At 35.1% G+C, this 25,630-nt stretch overlaps 4 protein-coding genes and 1 long non-coding RNA gene across 7 annotated transcripts; 2 read left to right on the top strand and 3 right to left on the bottom strand.

The window, feature by feature from the left end:
- Positions 1-126: 126 nt before the first annotated feature.
- LOC144543945 (rop guanine nucleotide exchange factor 3-like) lies at positions 127-4,566 on the bottom strand. Of its 2 annotated transcripts, none has more exons than XM_078292391.1 (8): positions 4,260-4,566; positions 3,833-3,949; positions 3,185-3,324; positions 2,778-2,852; positions 2,221-2,493; positions 1,197-1,532; positions 364-507; positions 127-221 (listed from the first exon to the last, which is right to left on the bottom strand). In XM_078292391.1, the coding sequence occupies exons 1-7, from the start codon at positions 4,540-4,542 to the stop codon at positions 370-372; spliced, it is 1,362 nt and encodes a 453-aa protein (XP_078148517.1). In that variant the 5' UTR covers positions 4,543-4,566; the 3' UTR covers positions 127-221; positions 364-369. The 2 variants fall into 2 exon arrangements, with proteins under 2 accessions (XP_078148517.1, XP_078148518.1); XM_078292392.1 differs by having other exon boundaries at positions 4,247-4,402.
- Positions 4,567-5,332: 766 nt separating this feature from the next.
- On the bottom strand, positions 5,333-8,501 carry LOC144543946 (uncharacterized). The gene is made up of 6 exons (XM_078292393.1): positions 7,743-8,501; positions 6,981-7,484; positions 6,843-6,901; positions 6,406-6,534; positions 6,140-6,275; positions 5,333-5,828 (listed from the first exon to the last, which is right to left on the bottom strand). Exons 1-6 carry the CDS (start codon positions 7,941-7,943, stop codon positions 5,562-5,564), a joined length of 1,296 nt encoding a protein of 431 aa, XP_078148519.1. The 5' UTR covers positions 7,944-8,501; the 3' UTR covers positions 5,333-5,561.
- Positions 8,502-9,300: 799 nt separating this feature from the next.
- On the top strand, positions 9,301-11,278 carry LOC144543947 (uncharacterized). The gene is made up of 5 exons (XM_078292394.1): positions 9,301-9,615; positions 9,868-9,934; positions 10,488-10,536; positions 10,750-10,794; positions 11,108-11,278. The coding sequence occupies exons 1-5, from the start codon at positions 9,361-9,363 to the stop codon at positions 11,172-11,174; spliced, it is 483 nt and encodes a 160-aa protein (XP_078148520.1). The 5' UTR covers positions 9,301-9,360; the 3' UTR covers positions 11,175-11,278.
- Positions 11,279-11,430: 152 nt separating this feature from the next.
- On the bottom strand, positions 11,431-16,354 carry LOC144543944 (FT-interacting protein 3-like). Of its 2 annotated transcripts, none has more exons than XM_078292389.1 (4): positions 16,075-16,354; positions 15,165-15,507; positions 12,762-14,732; positions 11,431-12,435 (listed from the first exon to the last, which is right to left on the bottom strand). In XM_078292389.1, the coding sequence occupies exons 2-4, from the start codon at positions 15,432-15,434 to the stop codon at positions 11,584-11,586; spliced, it is 3,093 nt and encodes a 1,030-aa protein (XP_078148515.1). In that variant the 5' UTR covers positions 15,435-15,507; positions 16,075-16,354; the 3' UTR covers positions 11,431-11,583. The 2 variants fall into 2 exon arrangements, with proteins under 2 accessions (XP_078148515.1, XP_078148516.1); XM_078292390.1 differs by having other exon boundaries at positions 12,762-14,977; positions 16,075-16,347.
- On the top strand, positions 12,430-13,252 carry LOC144543949 (uncharacterized). The gene is made up of 2 exons (XR_013508109.1): positions 12,430-12,591; positions 12,662-13,252. It is a non-coding gene; the product is annotated as an uncharacterized LOC144543949 (long non-coding RNA).
- Positions 16,355-25,630: the final 9,276 nt, after the last annotated feature.

Here is a 25,630-nt window from a genome sequence, read left to right as displayed (position 1 = left end):
AAAATCAGGCTTTTCCTGAGGGAAATGCAATCTCTTTATGCATGAAAGAACAAGAAATTTTTAAATTTACAGAAAAGACCAATTTCAAAAATAATTATTTTACATATTTAACTCGCATTCTGATCTTTGCATTTGTTAGAAAAAATATTCAAGTGAAAGATAATACAATTTGGAAAAGAAAACTGTTGCAATTTATGTTTATAGAACCATTTTAACATCCTTAAACAACCTTGCACAAAATTGAGGGGATTAAAAACTTCATTGATTATTACAAATGGAATCCCCTGAAACAGTTGACATTACAATCCCCTCGGTTGCAAGTTAGCTTTAGTTCCAAATTTCTAGGAAAGCCTAGCATTGATTATTGCTTTAAATAGTATATGAATAGCTGACTGAGTTTCTTATGGAATCATTTGCTCGAAGAACATCATCAATCCATGAAACAATGTTATACGCCAAACTTTCTAGAATTCTTGAATAGCTTTCTAAAATTGCTTTTCCAACATCCTGTAAAACAAATCAATTATTAACAGATTAGTCGCAATCATTTAATTAAGATAACTGTACATATAATAAGAGAGGCTATGTTACTATGCATAGCGTATACATATTGGTCCGTACTATGGATCAATATCTCCATTTTAGGAGCTTAAACAGTTCATCTGAACCGTTCAACATTTCCTTCATATAAAAATGTACTTGTAGATCAAAATTTTAAAAATTTAGAATATTTTTTTCTATTTTTTTAGATAGGCAGAAAATCACTTGATCTAAATATTCCAGATCATTCAAAAGCATTGATTTTCTACCTATATAAAAAAATAGTAAACAAAATTGTAAAATTGTAAACTTTAGTCTTCAAGTACATTTTCATATGGAGATCATGTTAAACGGTTAAGATTGACTGTTTGGACTTTAAAAACAAAGATATTGATCCATAGTACGAACCAATCTGTTCTATGCATAGTATCATAGTCTAATAATTTATAAAGAGAGTAATCAGGTTCAGTAATGGAATGATCAACTTTCATACCAAATTGGGCAATTGCAATAAAAAATTTACTGTTAATTAACCTCTTTTTTTTGTCTGTTCCATTATTTAATATTTTTCTTTTATGGGCACATGCAATTTGTTCGGTTTTACAGGTTTTGATACCATACCAAATGGAAGCACAGAAGACCCTGTTATATTATACCTTGTTATAGTGCAACTTGCTGGTATCAAGAGTTGTCTGAGACAAACTTGGGTACTGTTCCTTCAAACACAACAGCAAGCTCTTGGCTCTACTCGATAAAACCACGTTTTTGTCTCCATCATTGGCCAAATCTGATCTCATGTCCCATGCCGCCCTGTTATGGCTTATGCTTACCTTGCGCTTCCAAATGTAAAGTGCTGCCTCCACCTTGTCAGCAATTTCCAAGGCCTCATGCTCTGACGATATGTGGAGGCTACTCAGCACTGTTTCTGCTGAGAACTGGTCTGTAGTCTGCATGTGATAGTATATGTCGTCTCCTACACTCAAACGGCCGCTCTAACTCAAAAAATAAAAATAAAAGGGTGCTGATTAGTTTGTTCATGTATTTTTTTTTATAAAATTATTTATTGGCCCGTTTCATTAAAATGAAGCTATGGTACTATGCATAGTGCGGATTGCTTCTTACTATGGATCAATATCTTTGTTTCTAAAGTTCAAATAATCGATCTAACTGTTCAATATAATCTCCATATGAAAATGTGCTTGCAGACTAAATTTTATATTTTTTTGATTTTTTTTGCTATTTGTTTAGAAAGGTAGAAAATCATTACTTTTGAATGGTGTACAATTTTTAGATCAAGTAACTTCTACCCATCTAAAAAATAGTATAAAAATTGTAAAAAAATGTAAAATTTGATCTACAAGTACATTTTCATATGGAGATCATGTTGAACAATTCAGATCAACCTTTTGAACTTTGAAAGCGAAGATATTGATCCATAATACAAACCCATCCGTGATATGCAAACTACCATAGCCTCACTCATATTAACATTTATATATTTCCTCTTGCTAAAAGCCCATAGAAATATACTGTCTCAGCACACACACACCCACTTCATCGAAAAAAGTTTTTTCATGTATATTGTAACTCATTGTCTATATTTGTATTAAATTCTTTTTTTAATGATTAAGCAATGACGGTTTCTACCAATTATTGTAGCTTAGAAGGCTTACAACATACCTTGGGAAGAGTTGTTATGTATGACTCGGGAACCTCCATTTCTGCCAGAATGTCGTTATTTATTGCCATGGCTGCCTTATGTATTTGATTTGCGCAGTCTCGCTTCTTTTGTAGCTCCTTGCTTGCAAGTATAGAGAGACCGTTATCTGGCAAGCAAGGGACTGGGACCCACCACTTGTCCTCTGAGCGGCTGAATGACTTGGTACTTTTAAATGAATCGTTCCTTGGATCTCCATACCAGAAATCAGTGCCATCAAAACTGTCCAACAAATCCTGAAAGGTGTATTTTATTTGATCAAACATATTTAAGTATATATTGATAGCATCATGTTGATAATTTCCAAGGAAATACATATTGTATCGGGTAATTGAACAGATTCTGTTTATTCTCCTAGTACCATATAGTATGATTTGGTCATTTCTGTTGCGATAATTGATAAAAGATTCATTGATAACCAGAATATACTAGTAATTCTCAGGCTTGTAGGACCAAACTGTTAAACTTGAAATTTGAGGGACCACACCAGTAATTTGATAAATAGATGTAGATATCATACGAGTAGCATGTTCTCGAGCTTCTCTAGTGCTGGGAGGTTCATCACAATATCCATTCTAGGTTGTGCTGTATCTGCCTGAATAATAAAAATTGTCAAAAAAAAAAAAAAATGTGAACCAAATATTTATCAATGTGCCATCATAAAAAGGATGAGCGGAAAACTGCACCAATAACTCATATGGAATATATAATGTGTATTTCTGTTTTAAATAACAAGAAGAAATATATATATGGAGGATCTTTTTTTTTCTCTTATTGCTGTTTCATCGGTATTTATAGCACATTAGAATGATATGCATTACATAATCAGTTCACAAAATTGCAGTTCATTTTTTTTGTCTTTACGTGATCTTAAAGAATGAAAAACGCAAATAACAAAATTTGCAGTATAGTTGTTTATGTTTTAACCTCTGGTATTGTTTGATCAATAGGCGAAGGATCGGTGATGAAATCGCAAATCGAGAGAAAACTATCCATCTCCCTTCTCCACATTGACTTTTTCTCCGGTGACAATGGCTCCAGTTTGTGGCATGTCCCAAAAATTGTAGCTATAAAAAACACAAAACAAAATAGAAACAATTTTAATATCGGGAGAAATGAGATGTTAGTCCAGCACATGAATTTGCAAAATATATATATGGTTTTCTCTGAATTATTTTTTCCTGATGCAAAGCTCCAAATTTTTAATTTTTCTAGAATTGTGAAGAGTTCATTTTCAACTATTTACCAAAATATCCATCCTTTTAAATGTAATAAAACGAGTGTTGTATGACCTCACTGAATTGCATTCAAAACTGCAAAGAAAATCATTTAAAAAATGATTCTAGATAGGTAAAACTGTTGTGATTTCTAGATTGGTAAAATTTTCTCTTTAATGGTAAAGAAACAACTACATACAACTAATTTACTTCAAGTATCACTCCAACAATGATTCTCCCTCTTATCTCATCCAGAGCATATTCATTTCATCTTCTATATATTTGATGTTTAGGTTTTAGTTTAGCACTGAAATGTATGAAACTTCTTTTGAAAATAATTAAAACAAAAGGAGCTTACCAAAAAGATTAGTGATTGCATTTGATATAGCAACAGCACTGCAAACGCCTTTTCCACCTCCTGACATATCTTCGCCAAGAAGAAGCTTTGTGTATTTATCTTTAATTAGCTCCAATTCTGATTAAAATTTGGAAAGCAAATAGTATTAATTTTATCAATTTTTGGAAATATTAACAGAACCTTATCTTTTTTCCTAGAAAAAGGACCAAACTTGTTATGCCTAATTTCGACCTTAGATATATGCAAATGCTGATTTTCGCCTCCTTTTTTCCTATCAAAAGCTTGATATTGTTTTGGTATAAGTATTTCTCCCTTAATATTATGTTCATATTAAAAATAGAAAAAATAATATTTGTTATGAAGCACTTGACACTGTTACCACAAAATGCTTTGGCATCAACAAAATTCCTATACCTGTGCAACATACCTTCATCTTCAGGGTTGAGATGTGCAGCCGTCACGTTTACGTTTTTCTTCATACTAAGTTTATTAAGACAAGGTGAAGAAGGTGGCCGAGGAGCAAATCTTGAGGCGGTACGTGGAGGCGGGGTTGATTCGGGATTACTGCTCTCTTCCTCATCAGCATGGGAAGATGATGAGAGATTTGAATAAGTGCGAGAATAGCGGGACGAGCCATACCCCGGAGATGGATGAGAATAAGCAATCGAGATGTCATCTCTCCTCATTGGGCTACCCATCATCCTCGCCATAATGGCTTCTTATGAGAAAATACCTTAAATTTCTAAATTACAAATAAAAATAGGTTTTTTAATTATTCTAATTGAAAACAAAAGTGCTCTAGCTCAAAACCTTGATCAATAAATTGCTCTTACCGGTTTTAAATTCTCTATTTGAAACTCCTTGATACAATGCGTTTGCATGTACATGCGCGGCGCTCTTTGTGTGCTACTTCATCTTCTATTTACAAAGAAAATTAAAGCCATTGTGGTTTCTGTAACGGTTTAATAGGATGGGTCCTTGAATTTCTTCAGAGCAAATCATGCCTCCCATGATCTAGAAACGGAAACATCAGTGTATATCTATATTATATTCCAATAACAAGTAGTTTGCTCTTATTAAAAAATGGCAAAATTTAATCAGTTTCCATTACCAACAAGAAAATTCCTCAATGAAAAATTCTTTAAAATATGATAAACTACCAACAATGAAATTCTTAAAATATGAAAAACTATAAACAGAATGATTCTACAAGTGCTAGATTTTTTATATGGTTAGCACGTAGTGAGAGAGTGAGGTAGCCCACCAAAAAAATGGGACCCACTAAATTTAGTAAATTTATGTTTTTTTCAAGTACATTAAACGAAGTCAGGTTGATTTAGATCAGATTCCGGTTAGTCAATCCTTAGGTTATGGATTGATCATGAGTCATGGCATCAACAATCAGGAGAAACTATAACTAATATCAAACAGGAGAAACATTTTTGTTATTACATTTCAAAAAGGATAACATCAAATTAATTTTGTTTCAACAGAGTGGGTCCCTAATTAATTCTTTTATTGCTTAGGACAAAAGTTTATTTGGAGATACTATTATCCCAAATTGATCAACGAAAATCCAAATGCCCTGCAAAAACATGAAAGAATAAAGAAGGAAATTGGCTTAAATCTATCACAGAAGCACTTTCAATGACCAAGCAAAACATAAACACCCACAAATACATAGGAACCAAAATTTAATAGATTTACACACGAAAAATTATCTCTAAGCTCATTTCCTAGGCACCAATTTTCCAGATTCATCGGTCTCGAAAGCTTTTGTAATAAATTTGTCCCATGTTGTAGAGGTTCCCTCTCTCTCCACGCTTATAGAGTGGTCCTCGAAAGTACCGTATCTAGATGTGGAGTAGGTATCCGGCATGGATAAGTCAGCTACTCTCTGTATTGCAACCTGTTGCTCTTCGGCATGGGCTCTTCTCTCTTGATCCATTCTTTGACTAGGCGGTATCTCCATTGTCTTCTCCTTCTCAAGCATTATCTGATTGGGTGAACATTTTGTTTTAGCTTGTCACTTTTACATAGCATAAGCATAAGAAAACTTGTATTAAAATTTTAGCAATTTATTGTGTACCACATTTCAAAAAGGATTTTTTTTTACTTTTAAAATAGAATGTTTCTTTGAATGACGATAATTTTGAGATATTAAAGAAAATAAGGGATGGAATTGGGGAGGATTATCATTCCTCTAAAGGATATATGCTGTTTTGACTTTTTACTGAATAATAGGACTTACAATTTCAAAATATATTTAAACAAATGAGATAGAGAAATGGATCCTTGTGCACTTACATCTAATGCTCTTTTAGCTTCTCTCTCAATCCAAATAATACCATGGTCCGATGTGGCATTGCATGATAAAACAATTCGTTCAAACCTCCCATCTACTGGCACAGCTGTTTTGACCACAGGGGGAAATCTGCCGCATCTGCAATACAATTTAACATTCTGGTACAACTAAGCAAAATAAAAGGCAGTAAACCACTTAAATTCTCAGTTAAATTTTTTGCAGAAAAAGGACTAAGACTATTTCATGAAACCCTAGTTGCAAGAAATACCTGAACGGCCTTCTCTCTACAATGTGATATAATCGGCCCGGCGCATAAAGCCTTCTTGGATCTCTAAGCATAGCATTTTCGGGTATGCAAGTGTCGATCATGCATCTTACACATAATATGCATGGCAAACTGTAGAAAATAATGATATCTTAACATATCAGATATCATACCATCTTTCAAGCCGGATTACTGAACTGGACTTGTTTGGTACTGACATTTAGGCATTGCTAAACAGCAGTCAGTATACATTTCTTTACAAAGCATTTGTTCCCATAAATACATTTTTTTTGGGGTACAAATATACCCCCACTAGTTCCATATCAGTCTGTAAAACATTTACTTGCATTTCTCCTTGTATTCATTTTACCCTTTTTGTGATCTTCAATTATTGTTGAAAGAATAGGACCGATTATTAATTTCATAAAAAAAATTATTACCAGAAAAAGGATTTGAATATGTCCTCCAAAGGAGTGGCAGTGCGGGGCAAAAAATCATCCTGTTTAAATATTTAAATTTTAATATGGTAGAAGCGAAAATGAAACTGACACATGATAAAAAATGAAAAGAAAAACTACCTGGAGAACCACCGAGTTGATGACATCAGCATACCTCACTGCCAGATTAAGAGACACGCAACGAGCCGGTGCAATAGAAAAGCACCTTATCCTCTGTCGTTCCAAATTTCCCAGTCTAGCTCTGTTCTGCACAGCCACCATTGCAAGCAAGGCTGCCACACCGGATCCGAGCGAGTGCCCCGCAAAAGTCAAACTATAATTACTATGCCTCTCCAAAATGTCCTTCAAGGTTTCACACTCTGATTCAAACACCTGTTCGGCGACTTTTAACAAACCATTATGCACATAACCACCATCAAATTGTCTCTCTCCTAATCGGTTGTCGAGTAAAACTGCATAATCGCTCTCGTTTACCATATTCATGCCTCTAATGGCAAGAGCCACATCATGGTTTTCATGGTCTATATACACAAGGTATGTCGGTGCATCGCCTTGGTCATGCTCATACGATCGCCTGTGGTGGATCCACTCCGGGTTTATGCCGTACCCACCTGGTGGAGCCCACTTCATGAAAATAGAAGTGGTATTAGGTTTTGAAGAAAAAAAATAGGGAGAAAACTAGAAAGGGTTGCAGCTTTCTCATACAGTTTTTGCCAAGTGACAGCATGCATAGACTGTTTAATTGGTACAGTCAGGTCATTTTACAAGGTACGATACCATTTACTGTCAGTATTATGACTGTAATACTGTACCAGTATGTAGGCAACAGTATCAGTGTGGTACCAGAACAAGAGACCTAGATCATTAGGTCATAAGGATCACCTGGGGGTGGTTTAAATCATCCTCATAAATTGAAAGTATGAGGCGGCAGAAATGCGGGACCGGCCTGAACTTGTCAGCTGTTGCTAGGCCCCAGGTCTCGCTGTCATGACTGCCTGAGTGGAGGCAACGTTTCCATGCCCACCTGACGCACGCTAGACAATACACACACTCCAGTATTGGCAGACAACATGCTAGTGACATTATTGATTTGGCATGAATCCTATGGAGGTTGCATTCATGGGTATTTACAGGACTAAGATGAATTGATTACAGGTGAAACTAAAATCACACTAGCTCTCCGGCAGGAAAAGAAATTGACATGGTAATGATTTGTTAAATCGTTCCAGGATGGAAATTGGAATTTGATTGTGACCAATTTGGCGCATGAAATGATTGGAGCTTTTACTTAAATTCATTTGGGGGGAATTAGGAGTTCTAAAAGAATCCCAAAACAAAGCCTGTAATATGGTGGAACATTTTTTTTTAAGTTAAATACAACTCCAACAGTTCAAGAAACAGGCCCAGGTTAATTTGAAGTTCGGAACCAAAGCGAGAATATATTAGGAGAAAAATTGTTGGAAGGGGAAAGCGACTGGGAACAAGGAAAACACCGACTTTATCCCCAAAGCAAAGACGAAAACAATACACGAAGCACTTAAACAGTTAAGCTGAGTTCAGCAATGACAAAACCAAGAAGAGAAGATAAAAATTAAGCGAGTGAGAGGGGTAGAAAGAAGAAGAGTAGGCATGAAGCCGAAGTAAGAAACAAACCGAACTACTGGAACTACTAGTCAACAGCAAGAACTCAATGTATATAAAATGTATATAAAGATTGACTAGACGCGGTCTATATACACCATATCACTGTTCCATGAGGGTTCTTATGTTCCTATACCGGGCTCTCCAGTTAAGGGAACAATTCTCGTGATAAGTATTTAGTGTAGTTCCAGTTTCCTCGAAAAAAAAAGTGTAGTTCTAGTGAGTTCGGATCCCTGAAGTAACTCAAATTTGAGTTTTTATAAAGACCGTTCGATCAGAATGCGGGCCAATCCAATCTGACGTGGAAATGTGAAATGCATGGAATCGCTTCATGCGGAAACAGATCGAACTGTGCGGATCCAATTTTCAAAATTTGAGGTACCTTAGGTGATTATAATTCGTAGTTTCTAATTTCTATGGGTGGTCGTTTCAATGAAATGAACATATATGACAATGCCATAGGCCCATAGCGCTCTCTCGTTAATTTGTGGACAATAATTCACTGGAGGCCCAAGAGCCTTGGATTATTACGGATGAGTAAACCGAATCCATTCAATTTGGGAGAAGTCGATCCAAACAATTCAGGTGGGTATTAAATTGCACTGTTCTGTTGTTTACCTATTAGTCCTGGAATTCGTTCCTCCGAGATATCTCATAGTTTGCGTGACTTTTTGGAAAATCTCAACCGTTGCAATACGTTCTACGCGAATCTCAAAGCACGAATATACTGGCCCCCTACGTCACCCCCGAATAGGCACCGGACACGTCGGTCACGCAAAATATGAGATATCTCAGAGGGCACTCTTAGTCCTGAACCTCTTTGACAAAATTGTTTATTTCCAAGTGTTAATCTGTAAAAATGCAGGCCGACCAGGCGGGAAGCTCCGGGGATTCCCAGCCGGAGACGACTGAAATACGGGACCCACCTCAAGCCGATTTAGTCGAAGTCTCTGGCGCTGTATCGCAAGACCCGGCGAGCACCTTGAGCAGTACGTACACCATGGGAGACCAGAGAGAGATCATGAAGGCGCTGGAGACTGTGGAGCGAGACTCAGTGGCGATCGCCGAATCTTTCACCTCACTGTTCTCCTCCCTCCAATTGAGTCTCTCTGATGTATTACGCATTTTCTTATATATCCAGTTTCAATTTATTTTTCCTCCATGTGTTTCTTTGTAAGAGCATAGGCCAATTTGTTGAAAGCAAAGATTATAGAATAAACCCAGTCATCATGACCTGAACTCAAAAGAGTGGAAAAACAAGTTTGTAAAACAAAACTTAAAGGAAAGAAATTATTTAAGCTCAGAATTTATGAATCCTATGAAATAATATTTGTTTACCTTGATGTTTTTTTCAATCATTTTTCAGGCCACCTCAACTTCAATAGAGAATATGGAATGTTTCAATGAAGTCATTGGCAGATTGCAAGAATCTGGTAAGCCTGTCAGTTCATTGAAGTATATTGTGCTGAACGTATTTCCTTAAGTTATAAGAGTGAGGCTATGTTAATATGCATATTACGGATTGACCCGTTCTATGGATCCATATCTATATTTCAAAGTTCAAACAGTCGATCCAAACCACTAAACATGATCTCTGTATGAAAATGTACTTAGAGACCAAATTTTAATTTTTTACTGTTTTTTTAGATAGGTAGAAAATCACTTAATCTAAAAATTGTGGACCATCTGAAAGTAGTGATTTTCTACCTATCTAAAAAAATTTTAAAAAAATTCTAAGAAATGTAAAATTTGTTCACCAAGTACATTTTCAAATGGAGATCATGTTTGATTATCTGGATCAACTGTTTGAACTTTGACAATAGAAATGTGGATTCATAGCACGGGGTCGATCCATAATATGCATATTATCATAGTCTCAAGCAAATTTTAATTATGCGTACTTTAATTATGACCAGTATGTTTTTCACTGAAGTGTTCTTGTTATAAATGAACAAGCTTTTGAGTTCCCATTGCTTTATGTTGCAGCGCTTGATGCAGCTTCAAAGGGAAACAAGTACATCAATTCATGCTTGAGGTACGCTTAAGCTCTCCTCTTCTTTTTTTGTGTAAACAATTATCTAGTTTAAACTATGTTGTCAGTTGTCACTCTACTTGGGCTTAAATATGATTTGTTTCAATGCAATTGTTCTATTTCAAGACTCTAAGAGGGCATTTATGAAACTCTCTCTTGAAAACAACTTAGATTGAATGTGCTAAAAATCTGTGTTATTTTTAAATTCAAATTCAGACTGAATGAAGAAATGAGAGGTTTGGAGACTTTGGCTATGCAATTGTATCCTTTTTCTGGGAAATCTAGGCTGGTTAGTGTTACTGGTAAATGAGCATTGTTTCGTTTGATTTTCCTGTTAGTATTATAATATCAAGGAAATTTGAGTTTAATTAGTTCAATTTCAATTGTGTTGGACTAAATCTTGAAACAACCATTTTGGCATTACCCATCTATACCAGTGGTCTTATACTAGTAAAAGAAAGTCATTGAGGGAGTTTATATCTTTAAATACTGGACTAGGTAAGACTCCGGTTTACTATTTAATTTTTCAGTATCTTTTTTTTTTCTTGTTCAAACTTAATTTAATTAACAAAAGAAAACTTGTGCGGAAGAATGTGGATACACTGGACCTGGCTGTTACTCGGCTGCTTCGTCTCCCTTGAAGCTTTTGTTTATACAACTTTTGTTTCTTTTTGGAAAATTTCCCTTGCCATATATTGTTAGCTGTATATTTGACAGTGGAAATAATACTATTTTTTTCGTAGCTTTTGGCTATCTGTATTACACTTTACATAAAGGTGAAATTTGCATGTGTTCAAGTTGAGTTGATTAAAAATGAGCATACCACTAGATATATACAATATTGGTTCATTATAAGTACTAGTACTCTGGTACACTAACATCCATCTGGCACCTTCCAAAAAATCATAACAACAACATTTCAAAATTCCACATTTTGTGTTTACAAATCAGTAACTTCCCATCACATGGGTTCAATAAAAATATTAAACATACACAGCACATATTACAACTTTTGGAACAAAAAACCCTAAAACACCCACTGAACAGACCTCAAAGTAAACTATCTGTCTTTGCTGGCAGCCGCCTGAAGAAATTTGCCGGTGCGGATGGAAGCTTGCGCCTAAACCTTGGGTGCCTCATAAGATAAAACCCTAACAACACAGCAAGAACCTGAGTCGGGGTCACATACAAAATAATAGCTGCAATTATACAAAACAGCAAGAACACTGCTGTTGCACGTGGGTCTCTCCAGCTTAGCAAGGACTGGATCCTCTCTCCCTGTGTCGCCACATCACCCACCACAGTCTGTACTCTACCAGCCACACTCCTTAGTCTATCATACCGCATACGTACTAACTCCATACCCCTACTTGTAGGAAATGTATCAAACTCTTCATCTAGCTCGTCAGGGTGAGCCCCATCTGCATGTGACAGCCGCGTGTTCATATGTGGTGGGTACCGTGGTCTGTACCGGTAATTCCACAACCCTATCAAAAACATGTAGAGAAATATTGTCGGTAGTATTAGTTCAGGGTAGCATACAAGCATGATATGTAACACGTGCACCAGGACAGTAGTCACAGGATTCTTCCATGCGCAAACTTCTGAGAGCCACCGGCCGACTGCAAGCGGGCCCGACAGGACAGACATGAGTCTGAAGAAATTGGCCTTGCTTCTTCGCATACTGAATAGGTGTGCATGTGCATCTAACATGTAGTCAACTACTTCCCTTCGGAGAGGTGGTTCTGCACGGCTGAGCCGTGTTGCTACAATTGTAACGGCTTGATGCCGAAGATACTCTTGTTGCTGCATGGATAGGGGTTGGATGTAGTGCATTTTGGGCAGGAGAGGACGTGTGTACACATAGAGAGAATTGAAGAGCGATGTTACTGTGAAACGTATCTGCAGGAATTTTAGTTGCATGTAAAGTTAGTGTAGTTAATTTGGTTAAGGGTTAGAGGGTCAACTTGAATAATTATTATCAGAGCAGCAATAGTGGAAATATTGGTTTCTACTACCTGTATTTGCTTCCTTTAAATTACCAGGGTATTCATTGAAGTTTGTAAAGTCCCAAAATACTTTTTAAAAAAAATCAAAAGAAGAAGAAACCAAAGGAAGAAATAAAAAGCTAATTGACACTGGACCAGTTGGACACCTAAACTGAGTGGTATTATACGAAGTAATGTCAGGCATTATTTGTAACTTCTAAAATTAATATCAGTTATTACCGCAAGGTGAAGCTCTCCCATCTTTTTAACACCCGATCCTTGGAGAACAAGTAGCGGGTAATTGTGTGTGTAGACCCGGCCGGCTTCAAGTGTGGACAGCCGGATCCGAACCTTCCCTATGACATGATCTCTCTGGTGACTATTGCCATCTAAATGTGCTGTGCTCCTCTCATCACCCAGTTGACAATTATCAAACACACCAATTGTTAAGACAGTTGCATGGTCATACACCTCCCATGTGTATTGCTCATGAAACCGTGGAGCTAAACTGTTCACCATGGTTCGTGTCCTGACCCATTTTTGGCTGTACTTGGCCACACAATATGCATCACAAACACCATGTCCGTCACGCGTCTTCATCGGGTGGAGCCCATCTATGTTCAGAATACCAAGCTCAAGTACACCTACTGGGTTCTTCCAAAGTTGTTTCATTGTCGGGCGAAGATCACTGGAATATTGAGTTGACTCATCCAGCACATGGTAACCACCATCTAGTACAACCATAAGGTGTATCTTGCTTGAGTGTGGATCTTCTTTCAATTGCTCGAGGTCGACCAATACATTCCTTCTTAGACTAAACCATTGTGGTCGAACCAATCTGCTATCACCTCTCTTCGGCACTTGACTCAAGTTTATGCTTATTTCCCCTAGAACCTCATCCTTGTTCGCACCATGACGGTCTTCAGTGGTTATGATCAAGGCATCCTCAAAAGGCTCGGCCGCTACCAACATGTGCTCTTCGTTCCATTGGAAATTTGCATTCCTTGATTGAACTCCTTTTGTCCGAATCATTTGATGACCGAGCCGTATTCTGACAAACACTTCGGGGAGCCTGGTCCTCTCATGTGCAAACACGTCTTGTGCCTCTATGACAGCTACCCGAACATACCAAAGTCGTGGGGCTGGATAAATCTTGCCACGTATGTGTGTGCTAGCAATGGATGGATCAAGGGGGACAGAGTCAGCATGATACGCACTAGGGAATGCCTCATCAGCTTGAGTTCCAATCCACACTGCCAGCATGATTTCACCTTTTGTTCTGTCCCCGTCCTTACTCTGAAGCCGGTACCACTCGGGGGCTAATGGGCTATCAGGTGGGACGCGTGTTGGGATCTCATTCAAATCGAAGCGCACCAGACCAACGAAATCATCCACTAATAAGTCCTTGTCTTTGACAAAAACCTCTACCATGGATGCTTGCACTGTCTCCTTTGGAAACGCAAACACCTCATCCCACTCTGGCCGGCTGTTCTTATTAAAGGTCCGAGTTCTCATCCTGTAATTACCGAGTCGTATCTCGGCATACGGGTCAAGGCTACCCGTCAGATCCATGTTTGGTAGGTCTCTGGCCTTAACAACCTGAATGAAAAGATACTGCATCTGTTCAACTAAATCATATGTACCGGGTTTTTTATTTGATATAACCCGACCTCCAACAACCCGGCCACCACCCAAGGACGGGCTGGTCTCCTTCAGTTGGTGGTCAATAGGCTGTTGACTAGATGAAGAGAACATGCGAACAATACGGGGTTGAGGTTGCGGGTTCTCCTGCCTCATATCACCAGTTGCATACATGTTACGTCCCGGCACCTCTAGGGGAGGTGGTGGCATGGACCCGATAGATGTATAATACTGTTGCTGTTGTTGTGTTTGTTGTGTTTGGTTCATTTGTTGTTGATACTGTTGTGGCATGGTTTGATTATTCCTCGGTAAATGCTGGAAATTTCTTGCTTGATTATTTGTTGTGTATTGTTGGTTTTCGCGAATAGCATTTGAGGCTTCAGATGGAGTGCCCATCATGTTGTCAAATTCAGCTATTGGGTTGGAGATGCGAACAGTGGGGTCATCAGTTAGGAAAACCTTTAGACCTAATTCTCCTCTTACGCGGGAGAAAATCCCGCGCTTCTCCAAAGGGTAGTGAAGCACCGTTGCATCTTGCATGTTCACAAATGATGTGCCAGAGATTTTGACCTGTTAAACACACTGGTTTAGTCAAATTGAATATGATAGGAATTTTTATTGCATGGCAAGGCTCACCAGATTTGCGTGGCAGAGCCACTTACACACAATGAATGTCAATTCAACTGCACTGAAATTGAATATACTTGAACAAAAGATGTGATGATTTCCAAAAAGATTCCAGTAGCTAAAATTCGGTACCTTTCCGGTCTTTTTTTCTTCCTTTTGGGTTGGTGGGAGAATAGAATAGTTGGGGGCTGAATCAGTTGGTACATCAATTTTGATTTGTGGCCAAAAAAAAAAAAAAAAATCGTTGCAGAGAAAACTATTTAACCAAGAAAAAAAAAACTTTAAATGACTAGTGAAAAATAATTTAGGTAGTCAACAGGTAAATATGAGGACTGACAACTTAAAAATTGAGGTTTAAAAATAGCATTAGAGTACCTTGCCGAGACATGACTTGGAGTTATTGGTGGGGTTGTGATGGTACACCAGTGCCTCAAGCTCCATTTCGGACAGAGAGGCCGGATCAGACACGTTGAAATAGAACGACTCATTCCAATAAGGGTTTAGGTCCCTATTTTTAATGGTCGTGCGAAATCTCTGGTGATCAAAGTGGAGCTCAACAAAGGCATTGGCAGCACCATTACTGTCTTTCGGCATCAGGTCATTGGCGCTGACAACCTCCACGCCGAGCTTTAAATTGTTCATCATTTTTTACCTTCTTTTTTTGTGGCAATTGCAATGGAAAAAGGTTGTTCTCTTTTTTTTGGATGAGGTCTTGCTCCTGGATTAGTTTTAGTATATGTCAAAAACAGGATGAAAATGAGAAAAAAAAAAAAAGCTAGAAAATTATTAATTTTGAAAAAGATGGCTTTATATACCTTTTTAGATTTTTTATATCAGTGAAGAACTTGTAATCTTTAGAAACATCAGTTCAATTGGACAGTTCTGCAATTTTAACCCACTACTATTCAAACATATCCTCAGTAGAAATCTAATATAGAAGCAAGATTTCTTTTTTGAGGTGTTAAAATTTGTAATGATCATTACCCAAATTTAATTTTTTTTAAAAGCTGGTTCGTCTTCCATAACACTTGTCTTTAATTTTCTAAGCACAAATATATTATCTGCAAAAAATATTAAAAAAAAAACCACGTTCACACGCTGCCACGCTGGAAGATACATTCTTTCAATAAAAAGTAATATGACAATATCTTTATCCTCAATAATAATTTAATGAATATTTTTCAACATTAATAAGTGCGCAACAGAAACAAACAGAGAAGAACACTTTTGACAAATCTTTTAATAAAAGAAGAACAAGTCTAAAGAAATTGAAAAGGAAGCTTACCAAGATAAAGTCTCTTTTAGTTAATCCATGGCGCCATCTCTTCTGTTGATATATGGAAAAAAACCAAATAAAAGAGACGAGGAAGAAGAAGACTGTGAGACCACTCACTATATAGAGAACAATTTGCACGCTAATTAGAGAAAGGGAGAGGAGCAGAGGCTGCAGAGCAAGTTCAGTTAGAGAGAGAAAAAGAGGAGCAGAACAAGTTTAAAAAAGACAGGAGCAGAACAAGTTAAGAGAGAGAGAGAGGAGCAGACTAGACAAGTTTAAAGAAAGAAAGAGAGCTCTACAGTCTAAAGAGGTAAGAATGATATTTGTATTACCAGGAATTTGCCAAGAAAAATCTTCTCCCTTGCCTTTGTTCAAGCACGTGTCTTCAGATCTTTTGTTGACAATACCTGTGTGGCACTTTTGTTGCCATGATTGTATTTTCTCATGTATAGAATCATGTATTATCAATTTTTATGTACCATGGTTTACGACCGTTTTCGACCAATTTCTATGCATATCATTTATTCATACAATTAAGTAAATTTTGTTCAAATAAGTGTACGTAAACATATACAACATAATTTGCATTTGAAATAATTTTTCGTTGCTTTAATGAGAGATTTCTGAAGCACGGTCTTAAGTGCTACATAAAATATACAAATTATAAAGATTACATGCAAAGTACTAAAAACCAAACATTAAAGACTGGTTGTTAAACCATTAATTAAAGGTAAATATTACGCTCATGCATGTCAGATGTATTAATTATTAATTAAGTACCCCAAAAAGTAGAATTGGGGTCTTAAACAATCCGGTTGCATTATAGTGTTAACTTGTTGCTCGGTGAATACCTAATTTAAAAGCGACATTCGTCTTTGAAAATTCCGAAAGGATTGCATTAACAAGTTATATATAATCGCTCGTCTTGACAATTCCGAACGATAGCATCAACAAATTATAGTCGTATTTAATTTTAAGTTGAATTATGATGCAATAAATGTTGCAAAGATTGAGACTAGCACACAGACAAAACTAAAAGTATCCAGAATTTTTATTTTGTAGAAATTATTTAACATTAACATAAAAGGTAGATGGATTGTATGAAAAAATTTATTCCATAGACAATTTTGAAGGAATTAAATTAATAATTTGATTATTTTAGTGGTTATCATATGTCACATAACTATATAAAAAGCCACACAATAACTTTAGCTTCTGAACTAGAGGTGCAAACAGATCGGATAATATATGTCTGTATCCGAATAGTAGATATATACCATATAGTTTAATATATATTATGAAAATATTAATGTTTATATCTATGAATATCCGATATTCACTCCGTATCTATCTAATATATGACATGGAGCCGTATCCGAAAAATAAAAGCGGATACAGATATAGTTTTAACACTATATGATTCGTATCCGATCCGTTTGCACTCCTATTCTGATATCTGATAACCATTTAATTTCAGGCTGATCTTTGAACTACTGTCAGTCTGTCACGAAAAATCTAAGTAGTTTGAGGTAGTGTATTAATGGTCGGGCGGGTACGGGTACCCCGGGTATACCCGTGTACGGGTACGTCTCGGGTACGGGTATGACGGGTACTAGGATATACGGGTACGGGTATGTCGGATATTTTTTTTTCAAAAACCATACCCTACCCGTCCTATACCCGTACTCGTGTACCCTTGACGGGTAGGGCGGGTACGGGTATTTTTTTTTTTTTGCTGTTTTTTTCTGGTTTTTTTGTTTTCGTTTTTTTTTTCTGTTTTTTTTTCCTTTTATTTTTTTTTCTGTTTTTGTTATGTTTTTTATTTTACTTTAAAACAATAAAATATAAATATAAATAAAAAAACAGAAATTAAAACAGAATTTTAAAAACAGAAATTACAAAACAGAAATTAAAAACATAATTTAAAAAACAGAAATAAAACAGAATTTTAAAAACAGAATTTTAAAAATAGAAATTAAAAAACAGAAATAAAAACAGAAATAAAAACAGAATTTTAAAAACAGAAATTAAAAAACAGAATTTTAAAAACAGAAATTAAATTGAATTTGGGGGGGAAAATTTGAATTTGGGGTTTGAATTATTGGGTCGGATATAAGGGTACGGGTAAGGGTAAGGGTAGACGGGTACCCGGGTAGGGTAAAGTCGGGTACGGGTAAGGTCGGGTACGGGTATGGTCGGGTAGGGTATGGTCGGGTATTTGTCCAAAAAAACCGGTCCGGTCCTTTTTTTACCCGTACCCGCGTACCCGAGTACCCGACCCATACCCGGGCTCGGGCACGGACGGGTAGGGTAGGGTATACCCTTGTCGGGTATAATTAATACTCTAGTTTGAGGTACCAAATCAATAATTTAGTTTATTTAAAAATATCTAAGGAAATCAAATCACTTTGATTGATCGAAATTTGCCTGTACTCCATTCAATTTCTATATTATTTTTTTAAAATTAATAAATAAAAAATTACGATTGGATTCTCTGTTTTAAGGCACCAACTTCTACGGAGATGCATTGCCACATTGGATCATTTATGATTCTTTTTTAGAGGGAAAATAAGTACATCTTTAAAAAAATTGTCAAAGTATATCATCATATCAATGAATAGTATTATAGTAATGATGACCCATGTCATAATGCATTATATATAAAAGACAACTATTGCTCGTCGTAATTGTTATTTGGATGACAGCAATTCAAAATAAAGTCGGCATTATGAACAGGATAGATAATAAAATAAACATTTTCAAATTCGGATCTAAACCCTCTTAGAAATTTTTTGCGAATGAATTTTAGAACTTTATAAATTTTAATAATTCCAATCATGGGTACAAAATTTTAACACAGATTAAAAGATTTAATCTGACTTTTAATAAACCTTTGTCCAAAGCAGTTCAAATAAAAACCACCTTGATCAGAAATGCTTTTAAACAGATTGTCCCGCAGTCGTTATTATTTTTTCAATTTTGTATAAGAAAGATATACTGTGAATCATGCTGTTGCTTTTTGCTGTCTGTTTCTTTTGTTTTCCCTGTTATTTTTTTCTTATTTGAGATACCATAAATTTTTGACGGGACGGGAAAGTTAGTGGGCCCCATCAGAGGCAAATACGACGATTCTGTGCGGCCCACGTGGAAAGCTCTGTTCCACCAACGACGTTGACCTCAGGTCAATATTACCGTCTTGCCCTTGAGAATATCAAAAGTTTTTATTTCTAGAAAGTACATATATTAAATTATTGACAAAGAGATAAATTACTTTTTTTTTAATCAAATAAATAGATGGATATCTACCAGGAGTCCAGGACTGAAAGTTGCAACGTGCCTTGCAGCCTTGCTATAGGAATTGTTCTTAGGCATAAATAAGAATTGACCACTTACAAATCTGCTGCAGTAAGGAATCCGTACCCTCTGCATTAACTCAAAAGGGAATCTTTTGAGTTGATGAATCTCAATTATCCGATTTATTTTAAGATTCGTGCAGACTACATTTGCATTAATATTGAAATATATCCTATATTATAGGTAGACACCGGATTGGCTCCGTTAAGAATCAGACGGTTGATATTCATTAAGTCAGAAGATTCCTTTCTGAGTTAATGCAAAGGATACGAATTGTGCGGTGGGGGAAAATAAATCTGTTTTTTTTTTTTTAAAAAAGCCCGTAGGCGAAATAAATCTACTATTATTTCAAAGGAATAACAGGAACCTAGGAAGCTGTTATTCATATCCCAACCATTCATTTTAGTTAAGTTTCGTTCACGAAAAAATAAATTTATTGAGATTCGTACATGAAAAAATTTGAATGATTGGGATTGATATAACAGGTTCTGTGTTATTCCAATGGAATAACAACAGATATGTTTCCCAGTAAGGTCGTCCTTTACAGGTGGAAGTTATGGTGTTAAAAGAATCTATAGTTTTGTTCGGTGGCCTGCTAAGAAATAAGAATGAGAATAGGAATCAAAAAATTTTAACTAATTTTTACTATCGTGGGGGGAAAAAAAAAAAAATCAGTCTGAATGCATTTTTTTTCCCACGTAAACAGTAATCTATCGAACTGTATCTCTGATGCTGGAATTAGGTATGGCTTCATGTTCATTTTATATTGACAGCATCACTTTGGTGAATATTTGCTCGTGCCAAGATCCTGGCGATTTGGAGATTGTCTCAAGAAAATAGGTCTTTGTTTGTTTACATGTGCAAAAGAAGCCAAAACGATTTGGCTGATTATTTAGCAAAAACTAAAGGGAGATTAATAAATGGTTAGGATTATTTGGGGTATACTTTTCCTTGCTACAGGGATTGACATGCTCATAGACAAAGCTCTATAGATAGATTTAGGTTTAGATTTACAAAGTGTGCAAAAAAAAGAGTTCAATTTAGCAGGTTTTGTGTGTGTGTGTGTGTGGAAGATTGTTTGTTTTGTTTTTTATTATAATGAAATGTCACGACCTACAGGTCTTTTGCTGACCAAAAAAAAATTGGAAAATGCTGAAACATAACCATTAATTTGGTCTCAATAGAAGCTGCAAATTTAGTGTTTAAATTAACTTACATTTGAGTTAGAAATCAATCAATTGGTTCGGTCTCATTGATCGAATCAATTAATTTCTCCACAGAACCGAATCGTCTGCCCTCAGAGTCACTGTGTGTGGGTCCGAGATGGGCTCTCCAGTTAAAAAATTAAAAGTGACCGGCCCTACACGCAGTGACTGAGAAAGCAGAAAATTCCTGCACCAGAGAGAGAGAATTCGAAATCTTTCTCCACTATATGACCGTTGCTGTGAAAATCAGTGTACTGTACCACACTATTGGTTCGAAGACTTGTGTCCCATTGTCATGTTCATCCATTTATTTGATAAAAAGAAGAAAAAAAACAATCCATCTTGTTTTCTTTTTAGTTTCTAAAGTTAAATAATTTTGTGAGAATAACCCTCTATTTTTAACCTCTGTTATCATACATCATATCATATTTTATTCACTTTTGAATAATATTTGATCAATTATAAACTTGTACTTCATTTCTAGCTTGAATTGCACAAAATCCCTACCAGTCAAATATGGTAAATAATTAACTAAAGAACTATCTTGTGGTTGATTTATTAATCTGAAAATATAAGGTCCAAGGTAGTAAATATGTTACTTTTACACATTTGACCCTACAAGACCAAGAGCAAAGCTATGGTGTAATGTGCTCACCAAGAGAGTTTGGTGAGCACAAGTCCAAAAATATATCGGATCGGCTTCAAACGATAAATTTAAACCGTTGAAATCTATGTACTTCATGAGTGATGCATGTATAAGTAAAATTTTGAAAGTTTCGAATTCATTTGTTACAAGGTCAAGCGGTCAAAGAAATGATGAGAAAATGAATTTATTTTTTTGATTGCTTGTCCTCATAGCAAATAAATTCAAAACTTTCAAAATTTTGCATGTACATGCATCACTCATGAAGTACATGGATTTTCACAGTTTGAATTTATCGTTTGAAGCCGATTCGATATACTTTTTGAGTTGTGTTTACCAAATCCTCTTGATGAGCAAATTAGAACCTAACTTTGCTCCAAGACCAAATTAAACAACTAGAAAATTATACTTCACAAATGAACAACAGATGGGTAATAAGGTAATTTCTATTTGCTATTTGTGGGCCTTTGCAGTACCAAGTAGAACAAAGCCACAACTAGAGATCGAGCACACAGTTCTGATTATTTCCTTTTCAAGATTGTTCAGATGTTTTAGTTAGTTTGCTGGTACCAGTCTACGTACCAGATCTTTTATTTATTACTGCTTTTCGTTTTCTGTTTCTTATGAATGTCGTTTTTCCTTTTTATTAGCCTAGCTGGTGGAAATTGTATTATGTGGGAACTTTTAAAGATAAGATTAAAGCTTCTTTCTGATGGAAAGTTTTTATCTGTAGAAACTAATAAAAAAGAATTGAGATAAACAAAATGAGTATATTATATTTTAGATTGGTAGAAAGATTGGTCTACCAATCTAAACTTAGTTTTTTTTTTTCTTTTTTAAATCTGATACATAGATAGGGATAGTTCTTATATTATATTTCTGGTAAAATGTAAATTTTTTTCAAAAGATAGATGAAATATTTCTATTATATATTGATTTTTAGATACTTTATCTATTTTTGTAAAATCTTTTTATACTTTATTAGAAAAAAAAATTAAGGTAAAAAAAATACAAGGTGGTTTAGATCGGTATTATTCCTACCGATTCAAACTTTTTCATTTTTAGGATTGATAGAAATCATACCGATCTTTCTACCAATCAAAAATATGATGCACTCTTTATGTTTCTCTTTCTTTTCTTTTTTTCTGAATTTCTACACACAAAAAAATTTCCCTTTTTGTTCGAGGTATTGAGGAATCTCCATATAGGGGTGTCAATGGGTATGGTACGGGTCGGGTGGAGATATTTTCATACCCATACCCATTAAAATTGGTCTTATCCATACCCTACTCATACCCATTAAAAATTGATCTTACCCTACTCTACCCTTACTTGTTAATATTATCGGGTAACGAAACGGTAGCGGGTGAATAACGGATAATACTAGTATAATAATTAGTTTTATTATATTTTACAAATTAAACATCAAAAACTCATTCATTTTAACACATATATAATTGCATTTCTAATAAAAAAATAAAATAAATGTGCAATCAATTCCAACTAAATTATTTTTTATAAAGAATAAAAATTCAAAAACATGAATATACATTTAAGTGGATTGGAAATTGAATTAAATATACATTTAAGTGGGTTGGAAATTGAATTGAATATATATTTGGATTTTATAATTACCCTATAGGGTAACGGGTACGAAATAGTCATTACCCATTTATTTAACAAAAAAAAATTCTTATCCATACCCATACCCAATAAACTAACGAAAAAAAAACCTTACCCATACGCGCCTTATCGAATACGATACGGGTCAGATAAACAGCTAAAAAGGTACCATTGACACCCCTATCTCCATACAAATAAATAAAATCTGAAAAAAAGCTAGAATAAACTAGTTGTGTTCAAATTTACGAAAGAATTGGTGTGATTATCTTTACAAAAAAAAAATGTTTAAAACAATGAATTCTAATTGTTTAATTTTATTTACTTCACAAGTTGTGCGCCTAGAATTTAACAAATGAAGACTAAGAAGTTATTTTCGTTTATTTTCAATAATTCTCACCTCTATCATATAAGCTGAAATTTAAAAATTTAAAATTAAGGCATGTGGTATGATTTAAATTAAAATCAATAATTAAAATTCAATGCTCCAGTACATTACATTTTACGAGACAAAATTCAGTAATTAATTTTGACCATCTAATCAAATAAACGCAAGTAGGAAATGCTTGCTTTATTTTAAATTAATTTTAAAGTTTAGAAATTCATATTAAGATTTAAAAAGTGATCTCTTTGTTCCACTTATAGCTTGATACCCTATATTAATATTATTACTTAATAAATATCGAATTATGATTTAATGGAGCCCAAACAAAACAACTTGAATTGTTTCGAATTCAAACCCGAAAACCAGCTCAAATTTCAAGAACGAACAAATGATTTCAAAGAGCAAGTCAAAATCGAGCATTTCAAATCGAACAAAACGAGGTAATTGACACCTTGACAAGGACAAAATTTGTAACATCAGGACCAGTTTCTTCAGTCCATCGAGACAAAAGAAACGCAATATATATATATATATATATATATATATATATATAGAGTAAGGCTTGGGTGCTATGAATAGCATAAAAGGCTACGGGCTACGGCTCAATATTTGAGTTTTCAGAATCCTAACAGTCGATCCGAACCGTTTATCTTGTTCTCCATATTAATATGTGTTTGAAGACCAAATTTTATATTTTTTGAAAATTTTTTACTATTTGTTTAGCTAGGTAGAAAATCACTTTATCTAAAAAATTCTGCATCATTCAGATATTTGATTTTCTACATATCTAAAAAAATAGTAAAAAATTTCCAAAAAATGTAAAATTTGGTCTCCAAATACATATTAATATGGAGAACAAGATGAACGGTTCGGATCGACCGTTAGAATTTTGAAAACTCGAATATTGAGCCGTAGCACCGTAGCCCTCTATGCTATCCATAGCACCCAAGCCTTACTCTATATATATATTAATATATATATATATATATATATAGAGAGAGAGAGTGGCTAAGCTCAAATCGTTTGTTCCTGGGCTCAGGAACAAACGATTGGGTTCTCCAATTTCCGAAGTTCAAACGGCCAATCCAAACCGTTAGATGTTTAATCTATATTAAAATGTGCTTGGAGACAAAATTTCATATTTTTTGGAATTTTTTTACTATTTATTAAGAGGGTTTGAAAGTCGCTGTTTTTTTATGGTGCAGAATTTTAATAAAAACAGCAACTTTCAAACCCTCTTAATAAATAGTAAAAAAATTCCAAAAAATATGAAATTTTGTCTCCAAGCACATTTTAATATAGATTAAACATCTAACGGTTTGGATCGGCCGTTTGAACTTCGGAAATTGGAGAACCTAATCGTTTGTTCCTGAGCCCAGGAACAAACGATTTGAGCTTAGCCATTCTCTCTCTCTATATATATATATATATATATAGAGTACGGCTAACGCGCTTCCTCTAGCATATGGGCCGAAATGCTTCCGGTGGAAATTTGAAATTTCAAAATCCAAAAAGTCGATCTGAACCGTTCATCTTCTTCTCCATATTAATATCTGCTTGGAGACCAAATTTTACATTTTTCTGAATTTTTTTACTATTTATTAAGCCATTTTGAAAATCGCTGATCCAACGGTAGCTTCTGATTTTTACTGTTTGGTAAGCCACCGTTGGATCAGCAATTTTCAAAGTGGCTTAATAAATAGTAAAAAATTTCAGAAAAATGTAAAATTTGGTCTCCAAGCAGATATTAATATGGAGAAGAAGATGAACGGTTCAGACCGACTTTTTGGATTTTGAAATTTTAAATTTCCACCGGAAGCATTTCGGCCCATATGCTAGAGTAAGCGCGTTAGCCGTACTCTATATATATATATAGAGAGAGAGAGAGAGAGAGAGAGAGGATGATTGGTCCTTTATATATATAAAATATGAGCCGTTTATAATTGGCCGTGTTTGTCTTTAAACAAATTTGACAGCATTTTTTTTTTGTCTGAAACAAATAATGTGCAGTTTCGGATAGTCCAAAAGTACAATATGATAATTGGGTTCGGGTCGAGCGAAATACCAAACTCCGAATAAAAAATTAAATTTGGTGCACCTGAAATAAAAAAAAAAAAATAGATATAAGTATTTAATAACCCCAGATGTTACCAACTATTTATTTTAATCAATAAATACATAACCAAACGAAATTGTTTACTTAAGCGTGCGTAATGAAGAGCAATGCAAAAGAGTGATGTACTGATTAGTTGGCTTTAATACGTGTCTATTTGACTGTGTAAAATAAATACAAATTGCTGCCAAGTTCATTCAAATTTACGGATTCAAATTTGCTGCTTTTTTTTCAAAATAAAATTA

This window comes from Carex rostrata, chromosome 25 (assembly GCF_964058835.1).
Source record: "Carex rostrata chromosome 25, lpCarRost1.2, whole genome shotgun sequence".
In the NCBI taxonomy this organism is placed as follows: Eukaryota; Viridiplantae; Streptophyta; class Magnoliopsida; order Poales; family Cyperaceae; genus Carex; species Carex rostrata.
The sequence above is the reverse complement of the archived record's forward strand: the minus strand, read 5'-3'. Positions and strand labels throughout refer to the sequence as shown.

Bases quoted from the DNA above. Each gene is read 5' to 3' on its own strand.
- LOC144543945 (XM_078292391.1), bottom strand. From the start codon at position 4,542: ATGGCGAGGATGATGGGTAGCCCAATGAGGAGAGATGACATCTCGATT. The intron at 3,325-3,832 runs GTAAGCTCCTTT...TGTTTTTTATAG, and splicing joins TGCAATCACTAATCTTTTTG to CTACAATTTTTGGGACATGC. The intron at 1,533-2,220 runs GTATGTTGTAAG...TTTTTGAGTTAG, and splicing joins ACATAACAACTCTTCCCAAG to AGCGGCCGTTTGAGTGTAGG.
- LOC144543946 (XM_078292393.1), bottom strand. From the start codon at position 7,943: ATGTCACTAGCATGTTGTCTGCCAATACTGGAGTGTGTGTATTGTCTA. The intron at 7,485-7,742 runs GTGATCCTTATG...ATTTTCATGAAG, and splicing joins ATGATTTAAACCACCCCCAG to TGGGCTCCACCAGGTGGGTA. The intron at 6,276-6,405 runs GTATTTCTTGCA...ATTGTATTGCAG, and splicing joins GTAGAGAGAAGGCCGTTCAG to ATGCGGCAGATTTCCCCCTG.
- LOC144543947 (XM_078292394.1), top strand. From the start codon at position 9,361: ATGCAGGCCGACCAGGCGGGAAGCTCCGGGGATTCCCAGCCGGAGACG. The intron at 9,935-10,487 runs GTAAGCCTGTCA...TTTATGTTGCAG, and splicing joins TGGCAGATTGCAAGAATCTG to CGCTTGATGCAGCTTCAAAG. The intron at 10,537-10,749 runs GTACGCTTAAGC...ATTCAAATTCAG, and splicing joins TACATCAATTCATGCTTGAG to ACTGAATGAAGAAATGAGAG.
- LOC144543944 (XM_078292389.1), bottom strand. From the start codon at position 15,434: ATGATGAACAATTTAAAGCTCGGCGTGGAGGTTGTCAGCGCCAATGAC. The intron at 14,733-15,164 runs GTACTCTAATGC...TGTGTTTAACAG, and splicing joins CCAAGTCATGTCTCGGCAAG to GTCAAAATCTCTGGCACATC. The intron at 12,436-12,761 runs GTAATAACTGAT...AAATTCCTGCAG, and splicing joins TGGGAGAGCTTCACCTTGCG to ATACGTTTCACAGTAACATC.